Below are 19,302 nucleotides of genomic sequence, written 5' to 3'. Positions count from 1 at the left end.
GGATATATATGTGAAAAATCATAAACAAATGGAATGAATAGTTCCGAAGATCCTAGAATCTGTGTGCTTGAGGCTATCCTTCCTAAATCATTTCATCTGATCTAATTCGTTTCCTTCTGTCAGGACGAAGGGGGAGACATTGGCTTTGAGAAATCTTTTTGACGTACTTGCCACCTTCACCCTGGATTCTTCATGCTAGGTTACACAAGCCATAAAGAACTTGAGAGTTAAACTTGATTGTATGAAATAAGCAAGACTCGAAAGCTATGTTTGCAATTTTCAGTCTTGTATTTGAGGATGTCTCAGATTTTAATGAAGCTCAAACGCAGCTTGTACTGTGTGTTTGTCTTTGATTTGTGGGGAACAGCCAGTGCTGAGGGAGAGCAGTAGCTTGAATTTTGCCAGCAGTTGTGACCATGAGAAGTAGCAGCCAGTACTGCCTCCAGATCAGTAGCTTGAAAAGTTATATTTAAGTTCAATCAAGAGCAAAATTGTCCTGATTTTTTCTTCTTGTTGTGTTGATTTTGCAATTGGCATTTCAGCTATGCTCAGCACACATTGACAGACAGACAGACAGACAGACATTGAATGTTTGTGATTCAGGGACCCTCTATCTGTAGCAGGCAGTTTATTTTTAGGGTAGATATGCTGAAAAGTATACATTCCTCAAGAGAACAAGGTGTGGTCTGTGAATGATGAGAAATCCATGAAAAAATAGATGAAAAGAACCAACTGTGAGTTCTCTACCAACAGTGCTAATGGAGAAAAATGATTGCATCAGGTGTAGAGGCCTTGAAAGAATTAGGGTGCTATACAAAAAAAAAGAAGGTATCCAGTGGCTAGAGACTTCCCTTTAGTCATTTTAGAAATCCGTTTGGTCATTTACAATCTGCTGAAATACTGAGGGATCAATTTTTTTTAAAAAAAACAATCTCCTTATTACAAATTATTACAGTGGTGCCTCGCTTAGCGATTGCGTCGTTTAATGATGTATTCGCTTAGCGATGAGGTTTTAGGAGCGATCTTGCGCTCCATTTAGCGATGTTTCCAATGGGGGAATTTCGCATAGTGATGTTCGAGACCTTGCTTCGCTTAGCGATGATAGTTTAGGTCCCCCTGTTTCGCTTAGCGATGTTTTTGACAGCTCCGTTTTCGCTATTTTTAAAAGGGTTTAGAGTGCTTGCAATCGTTAGTGCACTTAATAAACCCGTTATTAACCTAATTTGGCTTCGTTCTGACTCTTTTTGAATTTTTGGTGATTTTTTTCTCCCCCATTGAAATGCATTGAAAAGGTTTCAATGCATTCCAGTGGGGGAACTGCGTTTCGCTTATGGTGATTTTCGCTTAAGGACGGCAAAAATAGGATTTCTAAGACTACCTTTATTTTGGGACAAGGTTCTCTATATAGCTAAGCAGTGTCAAAACAATTTGTCACAATAAATATGACTGAGTTATCCCATCACAGCCCCAGTTGAAAGGGAATGGAAGTTGCAAGGACTGGAGTGTTGGCAGCAGTATCCACCAAGTAGATTTTGAAGGTGGGGAAAATTGGCTTTATAGATAAGAGATGGTGCTTCCGTAATAGGCTTGAATTAGCTGTGCAGTTCAGAGTTTGGTCTTTAGTAGCAAGCTAGTCATCTGTTGAGTCGGCTTCCTGGTAAAATAAAATAAAATAGATCTGCTTCTGGATTAATTCTCCATGCCAGCATTCTTTTTGTACTCAGTCACTGTCACAGAGATGTGCTGATTATGTGAGGCAGCAAGGAAGGTATGTTCTTCTGTCTCACACTCCTAATGTGTGAGGCAGCACTGAGTAACAATTGATGCCTCTGTTAGGATGGGCTGCAACCAGAGAAATGGCCAGAGAGACATACAGGCAGCTGGTAGATCAGAGTGGGCAGCTTGTCTAAGTCATAGACCATGTTTGGAAAAATGTATTTTGAGCTGGAGTGTAAATATGCTTCTTGTCACTGGTTATAATTAACATGATTTGTATTTCTGTTTGGGTGAACTTGGAGAATGACAACATTCAGCTGCTGAACATGTATTTCTGAAACAGCAACTACTGTATACTTCTGGAGTTGCTCATTTTATATGAGTGGAATCCTATATTAATCTTTAAAGGTCTTATATGCAATTGGACTGACAGTACAGTGGTGCCTTGCAAGATGGGCGCTCCGTTTAATGAGGAATCCGCATTACGATGAGTTTTTTGCGATCACAAAAGCGATCGCAAAATGATGTTTTGAATGGGGGAATTTCGCTGCGCGATGATCGGTACCAATTTTCACTTCCCGACGATCAAAACAGCTGATCGTCAGGGTTTCAAAATGGCCGCCGGGTGCTCAAAATGGCTCTCCACTGTGTTTAGGAGCCATTTTTCGCTGCACAGGCACCTGAAAATGGCCGCCCCTATGGAGGATCTTCGCTGGACGGTGAGTTCTTAGCTGATTGGAACACATTAACCAGGTTTTAATGCATTTCAATGGCTTTTTTATTTTCGCTTTACGTCGTTTTCGTTCTGCAGCGATTTCGCTGGAACGAATTAACGACGTAATGTGAGGCGCCACTGTAATGATTTTTGGACATTTAAGACTCCCTCTCCCATCCAACTGTGCCCGAAATCTTCCCCAGGAACTGCCCCCACCCTCAAAGATTATTAGGCCTAAGGGAGCCTAGCAATCTTTGGGGGTGGGGGTGGGGGGGTGGGCCGGGAATAGGAAACTTAATTGATGAAATACAGCTGTGGTTGATGATGTCATCAGTCTTATGTGGTGTAACTTTAGTAGATCTCAGCGGCTATGTTTACTTCTCAGAAACAAAGTTACATTTGAGTTGTAAAAGGTACATAGTAGTAACTTAGGCTGTAAATAAGAATCTGCTGTTAGTGAGTGTAGTATGGAAGTATGTTTCTCTTGAGGTATTTTCAGAAAATAGAGATAGTTTTAACATGGCTTAAGTCAGGAAGAGACTAACTAATTAGCGCAATTGCTCCTAAACTGTTGTCCTCCAGATTGCTATGTGTGCTCGTCCACATGGGAGTGGTAGTTAAAAAATATCTAGAAACCACCTGCTTGGGAAGGCTGGAAAAAGATGTGGAGTCTTTCAGTATGCTGGGCTAGAAAGTCCTGTAGCACAATTAATCTGGGCAAGATTTGGAGGACAGAGACAATGCTCTAGTTGAAAGCCTAGTGAAAGTGGCCTTGTTGAAAGTACTAACATTATAAGCATGTTTTGTATAATTATTTTTTGTCCATGTTAATTTTTTTCCAGTTTGTATGTTTTTCTTAAAATTAATATTACTTAAACAAAAAAGAGAGTGCCCATTGCAGTTATTTTAATGGAAGACTTAAAGTTCACTAGTACTTAGTCAAGTTGCAGGGTTCAGAAAGCAACCAGCCAAGAAATTCACCCATCTCTATTTGCAGAAATGGGCAGTCTAGGAAGGCATTTGAGGAGGTTATTTTAGCAAGCCGAGATCCTAATATATGTTTGCAGCTAGGATGAATTTATTGCTGTCTGCAGACTGTTGACTGAAGGGAAATGCATTTCTTTCATCACAACTTTTCTCTCTTCTCTTGAGAGTGTTCCAGCCTCAGAAATTTTCTTGTCTGAATGTTATGAAAATAGATCAAATCCTGGAGGCAGGTTCTAGAGAAGTATGATTTGACTTGTTATGAGAAGCGAAGAAGTTATCATTTGTTGAGCTGTAGTTTGTCCCGGATGGCCCTTTTTCTTAGCATGCAGCTAAGCAGGGGAGGAGGAACACTGGGTTAAATTGGTTTACTTTGCAATTTCGCTTTAGCCATCCATACCAATAAGATAAATTACCTTGTTGCAAGAGTTCACATTGCATTTCCACATTGGTTCAGTTTCCCCTGGGATCACAGATCCACCTTATTAATACCATTCTTTTCTGCTTCCCTGCCCTTTGTCACTCCCCTTTGTCCATCCTCTCAGTTCAGCCGCTACAGCTATCAGCATCAGGGTATTGTGTATATGTCAGGAAGAATTAATCCTCATATTCCATATGACAATAGTAAATGTTGTGTTTACATGTAGTGTGTGGTGGTATAATATTCATTTCCTTGCAGTGGACACTAGGACACTCTTTTTTAAAATGAAATGCACTGCATTGATTTAACAGGTTATCAGCTAAGTGCAGTGGACTATCAGTTATGCCAGTTGCATGAGGTTGCCACAGAAGCAGTTTGATCAGGCTAGAAAATGGGGGGAAGGGAAGAAACAAGAAATTATTAAAACTGGCAAGAAACATTGACCAGCTTGGGCAATCTCATCTGCATCATAGACAAGCTTTCCCCTCATAGCTAAAATAGGGTGGAGGTAGGGGAGGAGAAACTGACAAGAAGTTGATAAAAATGGGAAGAAACACTGATTAAACATCTCTGTGTTCTAGGAAGCATCTCCCGTCATGACAAGAAGGCAGGAAGGGCGCTTCCCTATGTTGATTTTCACAGTGTGAACAAGCAAGGCATTCTTAGCATTCCAGCACTTACCTGCTATGGCACTTAACATGACAGTCATATGTTTTTAAAAGTAGAAAAATTGTTTTGAGGAGAGACAACAGGCACCTGCTTGAAGAGGTTGTCTCACTGTAACAGCATACTGCGTCCATCTGGAGGCATCAGCATAGAACACGCTCTGACTCCCCCTCTGAACCAAGAGAGGCAATCACATGCCACAAAAGGGGGGAAAGCAGTGCCAGCTGAATTGGCACAAAATAAACAACTCCCCGTTGACAGAACAAAAAGGCACAAATGTCACCGAAAAAAACGGCAGGCTTCTACATGACTTGCTCCACCAGAAAATGAATAATTTTAACTGTTTCAACTCCTACATAAACTTTGTGGTATTTTGCAGTGCTGTTACACCCTTGAGGAAAAGCAGTGTTGTTATGTTTAACCAAAAGTAGCTCTTCTAAATTAAAACAAGGCCAGTTAAATATAATAGCAACAACAAAAGAAAAAAAAACCTTATTGAAAACTCATTGCTTTTGCTTCTGGGGAAAAAAAACAGATACAGTAGGACCACCATATCGCTTTGCATATCCATGATTTTCAGTATCCTCAAGGGGCTTGGAACCAATCCTCCATGGATGCCATGGTCTTATTGTATTTGTACCCAAGAAGTCTTTAGATGAAGAAAACTGAAAATAATTTTTCCCATATTTTGTAGCTGTACAGGACATGCCTGTTTATTTTTACTACATTTTATATTGTCCAGTAGCCAGAGTGGTTCACAAAATACACTGAAGAGTTTGTTTAATGTTTTCATGCTTGTGTGCAAACAGGTCCAAGATGATGATCCTTTTGTTTTTATTTAAGTGGGTTTGCCAATTTGAGAAGACTTTCACTTCTTAGAAAGTGCAGGCCCTATTAATTTCTAGCATAATCCAGGTTAGAGGAGCAGTACATGCCCTCTCCATTCATTGCTTTCTCCTTATAAGTGAAGGCAGGGCTGAAGATCAGAGGTTTCCCTTCCAGTGTAGGCTCTACATGTGAGCAGGGGTTCCATTTTCTGCGGTTATTATTTGCGTGTGTAGTCTGCATTTGAGCAAGGATCTCTCTTCTCCAGATTAAGTGCTATTTGCATGGAGAAAGAAATAGTGAAAGGTGCATGGCTACATGCTCCACTCTGTGTTGACACCAGATTGTATGTCTGAATAAGGCTTTGATCAAAAGTAGTATCAGTTAAAATTTGCGGGACACATTTTGAAGCACTTAAATAGCAGGGACCTTATTTTGAATCATGACCATTTGTCGAGGTAATCTTTTTGAGCTCCCTTTTTAGCTGTGGACTTTACCCTGCTTATGGTATGATACTGCTTGTATAACAATTTTCCAACAAAATTCTTACAGTACTTGGACATGTTAATAGTAAATGTTTTTCAGCTACATGCAAAATCTGTGCTCATGTTTCATGTCGAGAAAAAAAGTGATATTTTTCCAGCAGTAGCTTGTACAACACACATGCTTTCAAATATCTTCCAGACTGTACATCCTTTCATTTTGAAAAGACTGACTGTGCATCGCTATGCATATTTCCTGCGAAATAAGTTCCACTGTGTTTGGTAGGGCTTGCTGCTTAATGAGTGTGCTTTAATATTGCAGCCTACTAAGAATCTTTGGGCCATGTAACCATAACTTGGACATATTTCTGCTAGTCAAACTGAACAGATCTTAGAATTTTATCACCAATAGCAAACGGTTTTGATTTTACAACTTTCCATTAAAAGAATTGTCATAGCCCTGTATATATATATTTCTTTCTAGTGTCTTTTGACTTAAGGCACTTCCTCTAAATAATTATGTGCCTTTTTTCTTTGCATTTATCATTATCACCCCAGCTCTCTGTCTAAAACTACCACCATTCTACTTCTGTATTTAAGAAAAACATCTGGTTTTAACAAATACAATTTCTACCTGGTTGTTGACTTCATTATCTTGTGACTATGGTCTTGCAGTTTCACAGTATTGTGTTTCTTCAGCCTATGACAAATAGTTGTGGGAAATTTCAGTACTGGTAGCACTCTACAAAATCCAGCCTGATTTTTGAATAGTATATATCTGTTATTCAAGCAAATGTGACTTCAAAATAATAAAGGGCACGTAATATTTAGAGAAAGCCAATGGAATTCCATCAGATGGTACATGTTTGCATTTTGTAACTTAAAGTCTTAGGGTATGATCCAGGGTTATAGTTATGTATAAAGTACTTGATGGTGTGAAAACATAAAAATAGTCCTGCCTAAGGGCTAGTGCATTAATCAAATACAAGCTATATTAAGGAGAAAACAAAAAAGAGGAGGAAGATTCAGTCAGATTTAGAACAGGCCCAAGGAAACATTTGAATGATAGGAGATTTAGGTGGTGTTGTGATTAGACAAAGCACCTTCACATTCTGCTACTTGGCTCATTATGTGGGTTCCTTGAGTAAAAGCCTTGAAGAGAGACTTGCAACTATACAAGTAAAAGTCATTATAAAATAAAAGTCATATGCAGATACTTAGCACAGACATTGGATTCACTACAGTTAATCTGGATTGAGGGAACATAAAGTGAATGGCCTAAATCCAATTGCAAGTTTCAACTAAATTAGACCCATGGAATCAGTTGCTGAATGGGAAGTCAACGCTTATGCCAATCCCATTGATTTCAATGAGTCTCCTCATTTGACAATAGCAGTTGGAGTCAGGCCAATGTGTATTGTAGTTAAGACCTTATATAATAATTTATAGCAGTAAGAGTGAGTGAACTCTGGAAATGGAATTAAAAAGAGCATAAGAATGCTATTCCTGTGTCATTCAACAATTGATCCTGAGTATTGCATCCATCATAATTCTCCTTACTGCCATCAGCAGGGAACATCTGTGATGGAAATTATTGTTGGAAAACAGTCTGGCTTGGGATGTTGGCCCATACTGAAATTTCATTTTCAGGAATTGTCTGGGAAAAGGATGGACTGTGGATTTGGTACTCTTCCAAGTTGCTGATTGTGGCGGAATGCCCATGTCACTCCTGTCTATCATAGCTGAAGCTCAAGTGCTGGAGCCTATGAGAAGACAGGAGGGGCAGAGTCAAGGAGACAGAGAGAGGGAGGGAGTTGGAGAGGAGAGTTAGAGAGTTAAGGGAAGAGAATTGGAAAGTTGGAGAGTTAGAGAGAATGAGAATGAGATAAATGGAATAGTAAAGCTAAATAGATAGTCAGAGAATATTAATGAGTTGATTAATGTGAATAAGTAAATACAACACCTGAATAAGCAAACATGTAATCAAGTACTGTATAAGAAGTTTAATTAGTGATCCTAAACAATAATAAAAGAACATGTGATTTAAAAACCAAAAGAGAAATAAACCAGTTATATTGGCAGCACGTGTCTAACGCATATATGGTGCAGTGTGGATGAGAGATCTATTGGTGGTGTGGAAGAAAGAGTAAACATATCCAGAGAGTAAACCTGTGTTTGGGGGAAACAAACAGGGAACACTGGTTGTAATATCTGGTGCTGGGGAGAAATACTGTAAATTACGATTTGAATAAGCAGACTGTAGAAGACATGCACTGTCACTCAAGAGACAATAATTTTCCATTTTAGGATGTTCTCACAGGTTATTTGTGAGAAATAGACGAGCAGAGATATTCCTAAATTTTCTGTCTCTTATGCAGTAACTTCTGCCTACAATATTATTTGAGAATTTATTCCATTTTCCTGCTTGCTTAATTAAAATGTATATTAAGCAAGCAGGGATCATATTTCTCTTAGTACTATTTCACATAGTGTGTAGCAACATACTAATGTCTGCCTTTAAACATATGCTGAGCAGGAAGCTACTGATAATACCATGCATGTACAGTGGTGCCTCGCTTAACAGGCGCCCCGTTTAATGATGAATCCGCATAGCGATGGCTTTTTTGTGATCGTTTTTGTGATTTTTCCCCATAGCCCCATTTTCCCCCAGCTGACCAGCGGGAGCTTCCAAAGGACCGCGGGGGAACCCCCCCATGGTCCTTCCGAAGCTCCCGCCGCTCAGCTGGGCGAAAATGCCGGGGGTGGCTTCGGAAGGACCCTTTGGAAGGGTCCTTCCGAAGCCACTGCCTTCGGAAGGGGCATTTTCGCCCAGCTCAGCGGGAGCCCCGCCGCTCAGCTGGGGGAAAATGTTGGCGGTGGCTTCGGAAGGAACCCGAAGCCACCACCGACATTTGCCTTCCGAGCTCTCAAAGGGCTTTCCCCCCGACATTGGAGAAAGCCCTTTGAGAGCTCGGAAGGTTCTCAGTGGCGGCGGCGGCAGGGTAGCGGGTGTCCGGATGCCTTCCAGGCGAAGCACTGGAAGATATTCGGACCCCCCCCCACCCTGCCGCTGCCGCCACTTGGAGCCGCGCCACGCCCGCCTATCCCAGCCATGCTCGGACTCCCGAGAGTCCAAGCATGGCTGGGATAGGCGGGCGCGGCGCGGCTCCCGGCGGCGGGGGCAGGGTAGGGCAGTCCGGATGTCTTCCAGGCGAAGCACTGGAAGGCATCCGGAACCCCTCCCACCCTGCAGCCGCCACTTGGAGCCGCGCCGCGCCCGCCTATCCCAGTCATGCTTGGACTCCTGGGAGTCCAAACATGGCTGGGATAGGCGGGTGCGCCGTGGCTCCCGGCGGCGGGGGCAGGGTAGGGTGGTCCCGAGGCCTTCTTTGGAGCTGCACTGCACCTGGTTTCCCAGCCATGCTCGGACTCCCGGGAGTCCACGTATGGCTGGGATAGGTGGGCGCGGCGCGGCTCCCAGCGGCGGGGGCAGGGTAGGGCGGTCCAGATGCCTTCTTTGGAGCCGCACCGCGCCCGATTTCCCAGCCATGCTCGGACTCCTGGGAGTCCACGTATGGCTGGGATAGGTGGGCGCGGCGCGGCTCCCAGCGGCGGGGGCAGGGTAGGGCAGTCCAGATGCCTTCTTTGGAGCCGCACCGCGCCCGATTTCCCAGCCATGCTCGGACTCCTGGGAGTCCACGTATGGCTGGGATAGGTGGGCGCGGCGCGGCTCCCAGCGGCGGGGGCAGGGTAGGGCAGCCCAGATGCCTTCTTTGGAGCCGCACCGCGCCCGATTTCCCAGCCATGCTCGGACTCCTGGGAGTCCAAGCATGGCTGGGATAGGCGGGCGCGGTGCGGCTCCCGGAGGTGGGGGCAGGGTGGGAGGGTCCGGATGCCTTCCAGTGCTTCACCTGGAAGGCATCCGGACACCCGCTACCCTGCTGCCGCCACCACTGAAATCCTTCCGAGCTCTCAAAGGGCTTTCTCCAATGTCGGGGGGGAAAGCCCTTTGAGAGCTCGGAAGGCAAATGTCGGCGGTCGGCGGTGGCTTCGGGGTCCTTCCGAAGCCACTGCCGACCACCGACATTTTCCCCTGCTGAGCAGCTGGGGGAAAATGCCGAGGGTGGCTTCCGAAGGACCCCGGGGGGTGGACCTCTCTCCTGCGGTCCTCCCAAAGGCCCCATTTTCAGCCAGCTGATCAGCGGTTCCAAAATGGCCACCCGGTGTGTTGCCTCGCTTTAGAGGCACTGAAAATGGCTGCCCCTATGGAGGATTTCCGCTTAGCGGTGAGTTCCCCCCCCATACGAATGCATTAAACAGGATTTAATGCGTTCCTATGGGTTTTTTTGCCCCGTATAGCGACGAATCCGGATAGCGACGATTTATCCGGAACGGATTATCGTCGCTATGTGGGGCACTACTGTATTTCCAGCCCACCCATCCCAGCTACTTATGACATTCACCATTTCAGATGTACCTTTAAATTCTTAGATTGTAGTGTATTTAGCAACAATAGAGAAAAGCAGCACATGCTTAACCTAACAAATGATGGTAGGTTTCAGACTAGTTAAGTACTAATTTAATTTTTCTGATTGCTATATTTTTAACCCAGCTTTTCAAGTCACTCAAAGGCACCACACATGGCTTTGAACTTTATGGTGAATTTGAACTCAAATAAGTGCCATGATAGCTCTCTAGTCACTACCATACTGTTCCATATGTCCTGAATATCTTTTCCTTCATTGTCACCACTGAAGTCATCACCAGAATGACACATAAAATTCTACAAATAAAAAAGGGTTGGATCAAGTTTTTATTGATTTCTGTGAAAAAATGTACAAAAGGTGCAGTGGTAGGAAGGAAGACCATGAGGTTATCAATGTCTGGAACTTGTGCATACCATATATTTGCTTTGCTACAGTATCAAGATTCACTCTTTCTGCTTTCTCTCTGTGTGTTTACATTTTGGTATAGTTTAACAATCTGTAAAATTGTAATAATGTACGCTGCTGAGAGCAGCAAAAGAGTAATAAGTAAGTGGCAGCAGCTTGCTGGAATCTAGCAAATCCTAGCCATAAGAAGTATAGTTTGAATCCTGGACCCTTTGTGCATGACAGGAGAAGAAGCTGAATGCATTGTCTCCTACGCATTTTTGGTATCACCTGGCAGGACAAAGGTCCAAATAGAATAGTCCTAGAACAAGCTGGAATTTTTAGCATATATACATTACTGAAACAGCGACACTATCTGGGTTGTGCAGGACATCCAGATCTTCCTGGTATAATTCCTCTGTGTATTCTTGCCACCTCTTCTTGATGTCTTCTGCTTCTGTAAGGTCCCTGCTATTTATCATGTCCATCTTTGCACAAAATGTTCCTTTAATATCTCCAATTTTCTTGAACAGATCTCTGGTTTTTCCTTTTCTATTATTTTCCTCTATATCTTTGCACTATTCATTTAAGAAGGCCCTCTTGTCTCTCCTTACTGTCGTTTGGAAGTCGTCATTCAATTTTCTGTAACTTCCCCATCTCCCTTGCATTTTGTTTCCCTTCTCCTCTCTGCTATTTGTAAGGCCTCATTGGACAGCTACTTTGCTTTCCTGCATTTCCTTTTCTTTGGGATGGTTTTTGTTGCTGCCTCTTGTACAGTGTTATGAACCTCCATCCATAGTTCTTCAGGGACTCTGTCCACCAAATCTAGTTCCTTAAATCTGTTTTTCACTTCCACTGTGTATTTATAAGAGATTTGGTTTCGATTATACCTGACTAGCACAGTGGTTTTTCCTACTTTCTTCAGTTTAAGCTTGAATTTTGCTTTAAGAAGCTGATGATCAGTGAGCTCTAGGTCTTGTTTTTGGTGACTTTATAGAGCTTCTCCATCTTTGGTGCAGAGAACATAATCAATCTGATTTCGGTATTGCCCATCTGGTGATGTCTCTTGTGTTGTTGGAAAAGAGTGTTTGTGATGACCAGCTTGTTCTCTTGACAAAACTCTATTAGCCTTTCCCCTGCTTCGAACTCCAAGGCCAAACCTATCTGTTGTTCCTTTTATCTGTTGACTCCCTACTTTAGCATTCCAATCCCCTATAATGAGTCAGTTCTAGAAGAAGGTGTTGTAAGTCTTCATAGAATTGGTCAATTTCAAAATCCTTGAGCAATGTACATAAAATTAAGCCCTTCATTGAAATGAGTTTCCATGGATTTTCTGATTATACCATGTAGCTCTTTTTATACTCAGTGCCTTTTTACCTAAAACAGATAAATAGTTATACTGTACTTAGGTATGTGATAGACTAAGCAAGAGTGTGAATACCTAAAGTAATACATCGTCCTTCTAAGGCCTTATTAGGAAATATTTATTATAACCATGCGATTTAGTGGAAAGAAAAATTACTGTTTCTTAGAACTGTGTTAATCCTTTGAATAATTTTTGTGTAACAGTTTGCTTGCTCACATGTTAAGTAGAAGAGGCTTATCTTTGAACTGTTTTGGGGTTTAAAGGAATGGTGGAAATACAGAAAATGTGCTTCAGATAAGGAAAGTGATTTTACTTGCTCAAGATTTGCCTGCTTGTTCCCTGCTGTCTCTACCTTTTATCTTATTTGTGAAGCATATGTTGAACTATTTTATGACAAGCTGGTTTTCAAATCAAATCATAATGGGTCCCTCTGCTAGAAGAAAAGATGTTTATAAATACAATACCAATCCAATCCATCAGTTTCTTCAATGTGTACTGTTTATTTTGGCTTGTCTTTCTTTATTTGTGGAATGTGCTTCTTACCTGTCACTTTTTAACAATTTATTTCAGGAACCTGCGTGAAATGCAACAAAGGTGTATATGGTGCAAACCAGGCTTGCCAAGCAATGGGGAATCTCTACCATGATGGATGCTTTACCTGTGGAGCATGTAGTAAGTATCTGTTTAGAGGGAAAATCTCTTGAGTTAAAGATGAAGCTGAGATTTTTCAGAAAATGTGTAGTCTTCTTAAAACCCTTCCTCTTAAACAAGTAGTCATGGACCTGCTGTCCAGAGTCAGCAACGTCAGGCATTTGCTGCAGTGCAGACATGGGCAGTGTCCACCATTAGTCAGAGCCAATTAAATTGCTATTCTGTCTCTTTATAGCTGTTCATTTTCCTGTGTATCCTCTACTGCAGATGTGAAGAGAGAATGAGGGCATGTAGATTAGTTATTTGCCCAGCTTCTGACCTGCACAATTTAATAACCAGATCATATTTTTAAAAAATCTTGTTTTGGTGTCAGTTATGCTGCTGAAGATGCTCACAGATTTTATGTGTGGCATTCTGCCTGTGTCCAGATTCCCAGTCTCCTATTCAGATAGGTTGTTGACACTTAAACTGCAGAACTTTCTGAGCAGGGTTTGGAGAAAAGGTAGGATGTCTTTTGCAGGATGCACCACAGGCTGGAGCCAGGTGAGAAAACAGTGTATAATTTCAGAAAGCAACAGCAACAATGGTCTAAATTGGGTTCTCTTGGCACAACTTGTGCATTATTTTAATTGGAGATGATTTTGAATCATATGACAAATGCCTGGATTATTTGCAGATATACCCACCCACCTCCCTCTGTTTGTGTGTGTGTGTGTATTATGTTTCTAAAACAGCACAGCTGCACTTGGAATTTAATAGCATAGACTAAGGGCCAGTTTCTCCAACCACAAATGCTAGATTCACTGCAGCCAAACTGTTCTGGAGCCATGGCCCCTTACAGTACATCATTGCCTAGCTGAGTTTGGAAGTATATACAGAAGGCATGGTCACTGTTTAGACTGCATGTGGCCCCTCCTCCCATTTTTTTCAGATCTAGTTGCCCCACTACTGTCACAGGCATAAAAAGATGTATTTAAAAGTTTTTTATTTTAAAGCAAGGAGTGTGTGATGGGCACACCTTTTTTAAAAGCCAAAAGTATTTCAAAAGATAGCTCTCCCCCATTGCTGCGCCATTAAAATTGACTATAGCTCATTTTCACCCAGTCATGGGTCCCAGAGTGAAAATTGGCCTTTAGGTCTGTGGAAGTTTCCATTCTATGTTTAAAGAAACAGGTAGACCTTTTATTCTAGTCCTGGTAGATGCCATTCCTGTCAGGAATTTATAAGCCACTTTATAGACACATCTAGATTCTTAGTGGAAAAGTAATTGTAATTCCTCTCCTCCACCCACAAATGGAAAAGTAAAGATAAAGAACTATACAGAATGAGGAAGTGAACATCCATCTCATAATAGTAGAACTGTGGAAGGGCTCAAAATAGACCCTGAATGCCTCACACCCACTCAGTACAGTTACCTTGCTATTTCTATTAGACAGATGTTTCACTCATACATATTTAAAGTAATACACATCTGTGTATATTCAGTAGCAGTAAAGACCCCCCAACTTGTTAAATATTTATCTCCTCTCCCTGCCAAGAGTGTTTCCATTCTTTCATGTATTTAGAGTTGCAATGAATCCTTCTGAATTGCAGGGAATATGATTTATGTAAGTCTCAAAAATTAATCCTATTTTGTAGAATTACATAAGCATCTATTAAATAATAGCTGTAACTCTTTCCTTTTGACACCTGTTCCAAAGGCTCAAAACAGTTCTTGATTTTAAATTTTCAAATTAAGTGATCAGAATCCAAATATAGGTATGTAGATAAATAACTGGTGAATATAAATGAATCCTAGTAGTCAAATAAAAGTTAAATTAGTTTTAGTGTAGTGGTACTTACTTATTCTTCAGCTCTGTACCAGTTCTGCTTCTGTGCAGATGGAATCCTATTAGGTCTCTGAATCTTATACTCCCACTGATGTTTATTATTGGTAATTTTATTCATAGGCATTGTATTCCAGATTTTCTCCTCTGAAGTCCTGATGGCAAATGAATGGTTCAACATCCTTTTGCTAACAGTAATTGTTAATATGCTAACTTTCAACCTTCTGAGGATGTTTTCATGGAAATTTACTGAAGAACCTTTGGAAATTTTGAAGGTGTGACTTTAGGTGATGATTAAGCATGTTGGACTGTATCACACACAACCTGAGTGTGTGCCAGAGAATACTCTTAATACCTTATTGTTAGCATTTAGAGGGGGCTCACAGTATTGGTTCAATAAACTGTGTTTCTGGGGAACTTTACTTGCTCTTACTAAGCACCTGATTATGAAGCCACCTTGTACTAGCTTAGACTTCACAGTCAGTTAGCCAGTTGTTGGTCCAGGTAGAAAATGGCCTTGCCTAGTTCTGTTCTGCACATGTGTGTGTGTGTTATGTGACTTCAAGTTGCATGTGATTTAGAGCACTGGTTCTTAACCTTGGGTTACTCAGGAGTTTTGGACTGCAACTCCCAGAAGCCTTCACCACCAGCTGTCCTGACTGGGGTTTCTGGGATTCGCAGTTCAAAAGCATCCAAGTAACAAAGGTTAAGAACCAATGATTTAGAGCAGTGGTTCTTAACCTTTGTTACTTGGATGTTTTTGAACTGCAACTCCCAGAAACCCCAGCTAGCACAGTTGGTGGTGAAGGCTTCTGGGAGTTGCAGTCCAAAACTCCTGAGTAACCCAAGGTTAAGAACCAGTGATTTAGAGCAGTGGTTCTTAACCTTTGTTACTCGGATGCTTTTGAACTGCAACTCCCAGAAACCCCAGTCAGGACAGCTGGTGTTGAAGGCTTCTGGGAGTTGCAGTCCAAAACTCCTGAGTAACCCAAGGTTAAGAACCAGTGATTTAGAGCAACCCTAACAGAGTTTTCAAGGTACACAAGATTTTCAAGGAGTAGTTTTATCCCACCCCACTTCCTGTGAGTTTCCATGGCAATGCACAGATTTGAGCCCAGGACTCCTGAGTCCCAAGCTGTCCCTGTAGCCATTAAACCACACTGGATAGTCTTGCCCTGTGCTATCCTTTAACTGGAGAGTCCAAGAATGGAACCAGAAACCTGCCTGCAGACATTGTGCCTGGCCATTGAGCTATGATCCTTTTAGAAATAGATCAGATGCCAGTGTGGTCACTGCCTGTGCTGGTTGTGAGATTCCGACAGATCTAGTCCATCAAAGATAACCTTTCCAAGCTCCGCACTTTCTTCACTTGAAGTTTGACAAATTTCCCAAGAGTATTACTTAATAATGGAAGCTGCTGCTTAATAACCTTCTGCATTTCTGCGTTCTCAGATGTAAATTGTTAATTATAAAACCCTTGGAGAAAGTAGCATATTGCAATAGTTTAAAAAGAAAAAAAGTCTTATGCTGTTCGCCCACGTATTATACTTAAATTTGTTCTGCAAGACTTTTTTTGCCAGTTTTGACATGTTACCATTAATGATTGCCTCTGTATCCCTAATGCAGTCAAAATCCCCAGTCAAAAATGCATGATTAAGTGGGATTAGCTGTCCAGAGCTACAAATAAGTTCCGAATTCACCACTATAAATAGGTTATACGCACAGATATAAGTCCCATTTATTTTGATGCTACTTGCTTATAACAAAGTGTGCTTGAATTTTGGTACTTATTTGCAGATTTTGTATTTTGCCTTAAAGATAAATGCAGTGAATACATAAATTGTATCATTTCATACTAAATAAGAACCAAGACTTCTGTATAAAACACATATGCTGTGCATTTTAATACAGGTTCACTGGTGTAACACATGTAGTAAAGAAAAATGGAAGCCACACATCTTTTTTAAAAAACCTGGGCATTTACATTGGAAAGTCATAGCCAAATGAGAGCTTCCAGCCATTTTTACAGAAAAACACAATCACTGTAAGCTAGTACTGAACAGAGTGTGGCCTGTTGGCCACATATGGCTCCTAGTGCCTTTTTCGAAGCCTCCCTGCCTTCCCTACCCCCAGTGGTGCTCACTTGAAATAAATAATCAGCTGTGTTCCCAGAGGCCACCACAGATGCAGCTGATAATTTTAGGATCTGTTTTAGAAAAAGAGGTCAAGGGCTTTTTTTTCTCCCAAAGGTTTCCATGAGCCTAAAACTGTGCCTCCTGGGAGATCAGCCAGCCTGTGAGACCTTGGGTGAGCTACATAGTCCCAGAGTGCACCCAGGAGAAGGGAATGGTAAACTATACCCAGGTACCCTACGATAAGGAAATCCTAGAAAAGATTGCCACAAGTCAAGATCTGTATTATTGACTAAATTGAGCATATCATTTGTTAAAGGATACAGTGGACCCTCGACCTGCAGAATTAATCCGTATTGGAACGGTGGCCGCAGGTTGAAAAGTCCGTAGGCTGAGGGTCAGTTTCCCATAACAATGCGTTGAAAACCCTGTAATCCATATGGCCTAAGAAAAAAATATCCCCCCCACAAAAAAGTTAAAATAAACACCTTACCGGTCCGAAGCCTTCAGGGGTCCCCCGCCGCCGCCATCGCCGCTGCCTGAGGTCTTCCCTGCCAGGCTTTCCTGGGGAGTAGACTGGGCCTACCGGGGGAAGCCTTCCCCTGGTAGGCCCAGTCCACCCTGGGAAAGCCTGCATCGTCGAGGACGGGGGACCTCCGAGAGGCCTCCCATGGTGGCGGAGAAGCCCTGGAAGGTATCCAGAGGTCCCCCCCTGCCGTCGATTGTGCCTCCAAAGGGGGGGACCTCCGGATGCCTTCAAGGGCTTTTCTGCCACCATGGGAGGCATCTCGGAGGTCCCCCCCCCCCGCCGCTGGTTGTGCCTCCGAAGCATGATCGGCGGCAGGGAGGACCTCCAAGATGCCTCCCATGGTGGTTGAGAAGCCCTGAAAGGCATCCGGAGCCACGATTGGCGGCCTACGGACTGGAAGGGGGAGGCAGCGAAAGCGCCAAATTTGAATTTAGCGCTTTCCCTGCCTCCCCCTTCCGTTCCATAGGTCAATTCTCCGGCCGCAAGTTGATGGGAAATTTTGCGACCGGATAAGTCAGTACCTTGAAAAGCACGCACGTCGAGTCGTGTGTAAGTCGAGGGTCCGCTGTAGCTGTTTATGCACATGTGAAGCTGTGCTTTGTTCTCTTGTCTTGTGAATAATTCCCATAATTCACAAGTCCTATGTATTATTGTTATGTGTGTAAGTAATAAGTACATTTCATGGGGTCACAAAGATAAGTATTTTAAATTTTACAATAAGCAGCTTCACCTACTAGTGACCTGTTGACTTTCTGGCACTTTTATTCTAGTTTCACACTTCATTATGGTTTTCTTGGAACACAAAGCATTTTCAGTGGTGTTCTCACCCTTAAACCTGCTTAGGCATGGCATTTTTTCTCATATGGTTCTCGTATTTTTAGCAGTGTAAACCATGAGTTCATAAGAGGAAGGGTGAGAACTAAAGGGAAAAATGCAAAGGAAGTATTTGAAATGGGAGAAAGTAAAAATCTTTAACACAACTACAAAAAAGCATAATTTTGAGAATCAGTGGGAGAGATTTTTCCAGATGTTCGGTAAATTATAAAATCCAAAATCTGAGCCAAAAATTATTCTTGTCTTGTGGGAAAAAATTTGTCAGCAAATCAATGGTGGACATTTGTCCTGATTTTTGATTCTTAATAACTGAGGTGCAAATAATGTTGAAGAAAGCACATGCAGCTAATTCTGTGATGGGCGTTTGCCAACTTGTTACATTGGTGAATGATGCAGTATTGTGAGTTTTGAAGAGCTGAATTGTAGCAATAATATACTGCAATAATGGTCTTGCATCAGAGGTTCCAAAGTCTGTTGCCAAGCCTCCCTTCAAATAAGCATAGATATGAATTTGCTTTAGCCACAGTCTACTGTGATTAATATGCAAACATACAACTAAGCAGACAAAGTCATCATATTTTTAGTTGTGATCCCTGCTGGAATACCTCTATTCCTTCTCCCTTGCTTGTCTTCAGTTTATTGGAATACTTCTCAGATTATTGTTTGCATCACTTGGCTCTCTGGGGAACAGACTTGCCTAGAGCAGGTTTTGATGTTGTCTTTGCCTGATTGCCTCACTCTTCCATATTTTTTTTCTGATATAGTTCTGCTGTCAGAGGTGCCAATGGTTGAAAATTAGACCTTTTGGATGCAGTGTATGGGCTCTTCTATTATGCCCATCCTGTTCTGTAACTGTATCTTAGTCCAATTGACTATGATACTTTTTTTGATGGGAAGATGAACATTAAAATAAATCATTTTATGAATGTCCTGCTCAGTCCACTATTTAGCATTCTGGATTTTGATGAAAGAAGGTGTATTTCTGCCTTTTTCACAGGGAAGATGGAGGCAAAAGGGTTAATTCCTCCTTAACAACTGTCTACTACATCCTTTAAAATGGAGGCTTCCTTTATATTAAACTGTCTTCTCATTAGAACTAAAAAATAAAATTGGCCTAGAGGGATGCATTCTGCAAAGATGAGGGGATTGTTTAGGTGTTTGGAAGTTAGTGTTTCCTGCCACCTTGGTGCAATTTTTTTTTATTATAGCACAAACAGACATAAAAGACAAACACAAACATATATGCGGGGAGATAATTTCCATATACAGTGGTGCCTCTCTTTA

General features: G+C 42.0%; 1 protein-coding gene across 3 annotated transcripts in view; it reads left to right on the top strand.

The window, feature by feature from the left end:
* LIMD1 (LIM domain containing 1) overlaps positions 1-19,302 on the top strand; it is a 78,719-nt gene that overhangs the window by 10,983 nt on the left and 48,434 nt on the right. For all 3 annotated transcript variants that reach the window (XR_002301559.3, XM_073003516.2, XM_020804572.3), the window contains exon 3: positions 12,617-12,718. Coding sequence is in view for 2 of the 3 variants with exons in the window: in XM_073003516.2 (XP_072859617.2) it covers positions 12,617-12,718 (102 nt within the window). In the remaining variant the exon portion in view is untranslated. The remainder of the gene's footprint in view (positions 1-12,616; positions 12,719-19,302) is intronic.

Source organism: Pogona vitticeps, chromosome 6 (genome assembly GCF_051106095.1).
Source record: "Pogona vitticeps strain Pit_001003342236 chromosome 6, PviZW2.1, whole genome shotgun sequence".
NCBI lineage: Eukaryota > Metazoa > Chordata > Lepidosauria > Squamata > Agamidae > Pogona > Pogona vitticeps.
This window is presented reverse-complemented; position numbering and strand designations above follow the sequence as displayed.